At 29.9% G+C, this 7,092-nt stretch overlaps 1 protein-coding gene across 1 annotated transcript; it reads right to left on the bottom strand.

The window, feature by feature from the left end:
* Nucleotides 1-4,959: 4,959 nt before the first annotated feature.
* LOC101496037 (U-box domain-containing protein 40-like) lies at nucleotides 4,960-7,092 on the bottom strand. Its single transcript, XM_012712621.3, has one exon. It carries the CDS (start codon nucleotides 6,704-6,706, stop codon nucleotides 5,087-5,089), a length of 1,620 nt encoding a protein of 539 aa, XP_012568075.1. The 5' UTR covers nucleotides 6,707-7,092; the 3' UTR covers nucleotides 4,960-5,086.

The following is a 7,092-nucleotide window of genomic DNA, read 5'->3' on the forward strand; positions in this document are numbered from 1 at the left end:
ACACAATCACTGAGAGAAAATAAATTAAGAATAACCTGGTGCTGTGCGAGCACGATTTCTCCCTCTCCAGACGTCGTTTCGTCAATCCGACCGTTGATGACGAAGACCTATATGTTGCGAACCTGCTGTCCAAAAATCAGCCCGATCCAACGGTTAATGAATGCGCAATCGATGTTTTTCTGAGACTGATTTAACAAAATCGGGAATAGGGTTACTCTTCTCTTTTCTCTTTTGGTGGTTGTCTTTCCTATCAAAATAGTCTCTCTCTTCTCTACGGTAGATCCCAAAATCAACCAAAGCTCTCTGATACCATGTTAACAATGAAAAGTGGAAGAAAGAGGAAGAAGAGAAAACAACCACTCTAGGGTTTCATATCATATAATAAACCAAAACTAAAGTTAATAGGGTTACAATGAGTATATATAGAGGAAAATAGAAAATATCTAAAATACCCTTACTACTAATATATAATAATATTATCTAATAAATTATATTATGAGAACTATATAGTTGGGTTATATTAGGTATCTTAGAGACCTTGTTGCAGTTTTTTATATAAAATATATTTTTTTCATTTGTTTTTTTACAATTTAAAATAAATATATAAAAAAAATTAAAAATTACCTAAAATGAGAAACTATTTTGTATATTTTATGATAAATATTATTTCTTTTTATAATTGGTCATTTTGAAGAAAAAAAAGTGAGTTTTATCGTAGTAATTAAACACAAAATAGCCTCTAGATTTTCTTCCTTCAAAATGTCTAACAATAAATCTTTAAATTTATGAAATAACAATTTTTTTTTAATAATATATAACAAAAGAGCCTTTAATTCAATAGTAACAGGTGAGTTTGGACAGGTTTGAATTGAGTGGTCTACTATTGGATAGAAACCAATGTTTTAGTCCAAGAGTAATGGCTACTTATTTAAAATAGAAAAAAATAAATAAAAAATAAGAAGAACCCATTTATTGAGGCCCATAACATAATTACAGCTTTCAACATCCGAGTACTACTGACCAAAAACACCAATGAACTATCTTAAAAAATATTGGCAAAAAAGATTTTAGCAAAGTTACGAAAACTGAATTTTGTACCCCTTAATTAACTCTATACCTTCTATTTAAAAAATTTAAGTTTGAAATATCAAAAATATCCTTAATTAAACTGTAAAAAAAAATGACATCATACCTCCACTATTTGTATGTTCGAGAAAAGTGAGTTTTGTTCTAAAAAAAATTTTTTACTGGAAATTTCAGGAGAAATCAAATTTCTGATTGTTTGTTTTTAATACCGGAATTTTCAGATTTCGGGTGAAACTCCCGAAAATTTCAAAAATGAAATTACCGGTATTGATTCATACCTACTGGGAATTTCAAATTTTTGAGATGTTTTACCAAAAATTTTAAATTTTCGGGATGTTCACCGGAAATTTCATTTGTCACTGAAATTTCCAGTACAGTTTTTTTACATGTTTTGTAAATTTATTTTTATATTTTTTTCGTTCTATTGTTTTTCAGTGAGGACTAGAAGAACAAAAATCGACGTTGAACATTCTCGAGTTCGACTTTTTACACAATCAAATAGGAGAGTTGCAGTTGAGAAAATAAGAAAGAGAAACGAAGAAATACATGCTCATGATTATAATATTCAACATGAGTTTGAGCAAGATCATGTGTTTGATGATGAACAGGATCAGCAACACCAGTTTGAACACGAACATCATCAGCAGTCTGAACAACCTATATTTCCTAGAAGTCCTTACTATCTTTCTGTCCTTAAGGATTACGAACACCACATTGCAGTGAAAGTGTGGAATGGATAGGTTAGTAAATAATTTATTTTATTACATATTATAATATAGCATAATTTGTATATTTAAATATATTTGTAGTATAGGTTGTTACAAAACTGATTTTAGGATAGACATAAGATATGTATAGTTCAGTTTATACAAAGTTGATTATAGTATAGTTTTATGTATATTTTAATATACTTATAGTATAGTTCATTAGAGTTTAATGAAATAATTGTATATTTAGATTATAAGTTATTGTGTGTTATTTTAATTAAACAGGGTAGACGTGTCTTAAAAGTTGTTTCAAATGGCAAAAAACAAAACAAATTCATTGATATCAGATATGTATTATTTGCTCAGATAGATAATTGAATTACTATATCTGAATTACATCATCTACAATGATGTACTTTGTACATGATTGAAAGTAATCGGATATCTGCTTTTGCTGATAGATGGCACACAGAGACTAGCTCATTTCACCTGTCATTTTGTGAAATGACTATTACTCTTGACGATATCAGTGGTCTTTTGAACATTCTATGTTATGGAGAGTTTCTCAAAAAATCTACTAGGTCTTTTATTACAATATATTGGGCCTGAGTACTACGATTGAATCTAGGAGTGCACTATTAGTTAACTTAGGAGAAGAAACAAATTTGATAAAATAAAAATAAAAAGAGAGAGAGAGAGAGAGAGAAACCAAAGTAGTTTATTTATATTTTACATATTATGTCTCAAAATAATTGTTGATGATAAATAAAATAGACAATATAAATTTTTCCAAAAATATTTGTATTAATTATTATATAATCTAAATATAATAAATGTAAAGTGAATACATAATAAATTAAGAATATTAATTAGAAAGTACAATTAAAAAAATTAAAATTACATAAAAAATAAAAAGTGATAATCTTTCTACAATCAATTTTTTTTTTTTTACTAATGTGACAATTATTTTAAAATAAAGAGAATACTATATTATAATATAGTGCATGCCAATTTATTTTTTAAATAGTGCATGTCAAATTGTCAATTGATTGATCAAACTGTTAGACATATTTATATATGTGTTAGAAGTAGTTTAACGTAGAAGTTAGATATATTTAGGTATAAATTGTTATATTAATTATATTACGAGTACTATATAATTGGGTTAGAGACCGTGTTGCAGTTTTTTTATATAAAAAACACTTTTTTATTTGTTTTTTTACAGCTTAAAAAAAAATTAAAATATAAAAAGAAAAATAAAAAATTACTTAAAATGAAAAACTGTGTTGTATATTTTATCATAAATATTATTTCTTTTTATAATTGGACATTTTGAAAAGAAAAAAAAAGTGAGTTTTATTGTAGTAAATAAATACAAAATAGCCTCTAGATTTTCTTCCTTCAAAATTTCTAACAATAAATCTTTAAATTTATGAAATGTCAGAATTTTTTTTTTTAATATGTAACAAAAGAGTCTTTAATTCAATAGTAAGAGTTGAGTTTGAACATGTTTGAATTGAGTGGTCTAATATTGGATATAAGTCAATATTTTGAGGATTATATCCTGCATTCCTACTACATCTAAATCTATCACCCTCTCAATCAACGTGAAAATACAATTTTATCCTTTATAAATTTTTCAATTTTTTTAACTTCTCATTTTTTCATCTCTCTTTCTAAAATATTCGAAAGATTCTAAAGTTTCAAAATGACAACTTCTAAAATTTTCAAAATAGTAAAATTTTGAAATTTTCTAAACTTTCAAAATGTAATATTTATTTCAAAAATTTAAAATTTTTGAAAATTTCGAAAATTTGAAACTTCCGAAATTATCAATTTTAAAACTTATTATAAATAGTTAAAAAGATAAAATTATATTTTTATGTGTCTTGAAAATGTGAGAGGTATAAATGTGGGGTGAATAGTATAATCCTACAATATTTTAGTGGAAGGGTAATAACTACTTATTTAAAATAGAAAAAAGAAAAAAAAAATACATAAGAAGAACCCATTTGTTCAGGCCCATAACATTATTATTACAGCTTTCAACATCCAACTACTACTGACCAAAAAACCAATGAACTAACTTTAAAAATATTGACAAAAAATAAATATTAAAGTTACTTGTGGTGGATTGATTTCATAGCTAGTAGTTGTCATGTCATATAATTCAGTTAAAGGTGAGGATAACAAAAGTAACTTTTCATGCTCATACATGATTAATTGATTGTCAAAGAACCACTAATTTAGTTGAAATTAGTTGAGAATAACAAAAATTAAAGAATATAATTTGAACTTTTTTATGGTAGAACTTTAATTATCCTCGCATACTAAAAATTTGTGTGCAAAAGAAAAGAAAAAGAAAAGGTAGACATAAAAAGGAAGCATAACCAACTATAACCTCTAATTAAGTGAAGGAATAAAGTGATAGCATAAGTATATGCACCAATAGTTAGCACTTTCCACCCCAAAAATCTTCAACTTTATCAATCTTCCTATTTTTTAATTCCACCAAGAACAACATCACCCTCCTTTATTTCCCCTGCTGCATAAAAATAAAACTAAGAAAAAAACTATTTTACATGAGAATCCATTGATTTTTCTTTGCCTATATACATAAACCAAAAGAAAAAAAAAAAAAAAAAAAAAAAAAAAAAAAAAAAAAAAAAAAAAAAAAAAAAAAAAAAAAAAAAAAAAAAAAAAAAAAAAAAAAAAAAAAAAAAAAAAAAAAAAAAAAAAAAAAAGAGTATTTCCATTTTTCCATTCTCCACCCAACTTCAAAACAAGATAACAATGGAAAAATTGCAAAAATATAAAATAAAGTAGCATGAGTTCCAATTTTCAACCAATAGGACTTCAACAACATTAACTAGACAAAAAATAAATAAAAAACCATAATTACATTAAAAAAATATTTTAAAATAAAAATCTCAACTGTATTCATAACTCGGTCGAGTTAGCAGTTGACTCATCCAACCCACTACTAACTCGACGAGTGAACCCTGAGTCGAGCAACTCCTCCCAATCCACCTCATCTTCTTCCACCTCCTTCGCTTCCATCATCTCCAATATCCTCCTAACTTTCTCATTAAAAAAAGACTATTTCCATTTTTCCATTCTCCACCCAACTTCAAAACAAGATAACAATGGAAAAATTGCAAAAATATAAAATAAAGTAGCATGAGTTCCAATTTTCAACCAATAGGACTTCAACAACATTAACTAGACAAAAAATAAATAAAAAACCATAATTACATTAAAAAAATATTTTAAAATAAAAATCTCAACTGTATTCATAACTCGGTCGAGTTAGCAGTTGACTCATCCAACCCACTACTAACTCGACGAGTGAACCCTGAGTCGAGCAACTCCTCCCAATCCACCTCATCTTCTTCCACCTCCTTCGCTTCCATCATCTCCAATATCCTCCTAACTTTCTCATTACCACTCTCACTCTTCATTTTCTCCATCTTTTGCAACACTTCCACCAATCTAACCTCCTTCGCCACCGCTTTAAACCTCAACCCGCCGTAACTCAGTGCATACAAAACCCCAACACAACTCTCTCGAGTCAACTCGGATTCCAACTCGGTCCCACCCAACAATCCCACCAAATACTCCACAACACCCGCATCCAACATTGCAGCCCGACCATCCGACCCAAAACCTAAATTACCCAAAATCAACAAAATCGGGTCAATTTGACCCGACTTAACCATTCCAAAAAGAACCGAAACAAACCCAAGTTTAACCATCTTAACCCTATTACTCCTCACTAAAGACAAATGATAAAGCGCCAAAGCTGAATCATGCCGCGTCCTCTCACTCTCACATTTAAGCGCGTGAAGCAAAGGCGAAAGTGCACCTAAAACACCAATCGCAGTTTTATTATCATCATCAAGCGCTAAACTAAAGAACACACAACAAGCGTGTTCCCGCGATTCAGAGGATCCAAATTTTAAAACATCGATCAACGGTGGAACAAATCCTGACCGTACGATCTTCACCTTGTTGACTTTCTCAAGCGATAAATTGACCAATGAAGCAAGAGCGTTGACTTTTATAATTTCGTCTTTGGACGAAATTAGAGTACGAAGAAAGGAGAGTATCCTATTGGTGCAAAGTTGAACTCTAGTTTCAACTTTCGTTCTCGTGATTTTTCTTAGAGAGATTAAAGCTTCTTCAATTATGAAACTTTGAGAGTTTCTTAGTTTGGTTACGATTTCTTCTTCTTCTGGTGTTGTGGAAGGTTCGATTTCGGAGGAAGAAGGTGAAGAGTAAGAAAAACTTTGAAGTGGTGGCGTTGTTGTTGATGATGATGACGTGGCAGTTGCAATGGATTCATTTGAACTTGAGTACGAGGTTTTTCGTGGTGATGTAATTGAGATTGAGATTGGTCGTGTTTTTTCTTTGTCGTGTTTCTCTAAAACGACGTTGTTTTGGTTTTGTTGATGTTTTATTGAAATTAATTTGCGTACGAGATTTTCGGTAGTGGTTAAGTTTGGGTTGGTTTGGAATTGGGTTTGGGTTTGGGCTTGGGCTTGGGTCCATTTGAAAATTGAGGATTTGAGATTTAGATTAGGGATTAGGGTTGTGAAATTGGGGGTGGTGCCATCAGAAAGTTGAGGGGTAAAGTTGAGATTTTGACAGGCTTGGATGGAGGTTCGGTCGAAGGAATGGCCAGAGGAGACAATTACAGGGTCGGACATTAGAGAACCGGAAATGGGGCATAGAAATTCTTGAGGTGGGTTTTGGGTTTTTGTTGTGTTGAAGAATATCATCATCTTTTTCCATTGTAGTTTTGGATTTTTTGTTGTTGTTGTGATTGGTTTTGATGATTGTTTTTTCTCTACTTGTTGTAATTCCTTTTTTGCACCTCCCCTTTTTCTGGTTGTGTTTTTGTGAATCTCCATGAAATTGATGAATGAATCACTTTTTATGTGTTTGTTAATGAAGTTGGTGTGTTTTGTTTTGGGTAAGTGTGAAGAACAAGTTGTTTAGAGAGTTGAGATTGGGTATGAATGGATATTTCATTGTTTGAGATGTTCAAAATTAGAGGTTAGAACTTTAAACTCTAATGATGTTGAATTGAAGAGAGTTTTAAAACAAAGGGAAAGGTTGATTTGAGAGGGAACATGAACATGTTAGTGTATTAGCTTTTTAGGTGTTGATTGGGTGTGAGGAAGAAAAAAGGAGAAAATGGTTGTGTGAGGAAAATGATGAATTAGTGTTGTAGATGCAAGAAAAGGTGTGGGGGATTGGAGAGTTTTGATTGATTCCTTTGCTTTTGAATAATCAA

Source organism: Cicer arietinum, chromosome 2 (genome assembly GCF_000331145.2).
Source record: "Cicer arietinum cultivar CDC Frontier isolate Library 1 chromosome 2, Cicar.CDCFrontier_v2.0, whole genome shotgun sequence".
NCBI lineage: Eukaryota > Viridiplantae > Streptophyta > Magnoliopsida > Fabales > Fabaceae > Cicer > Cicer arietinum.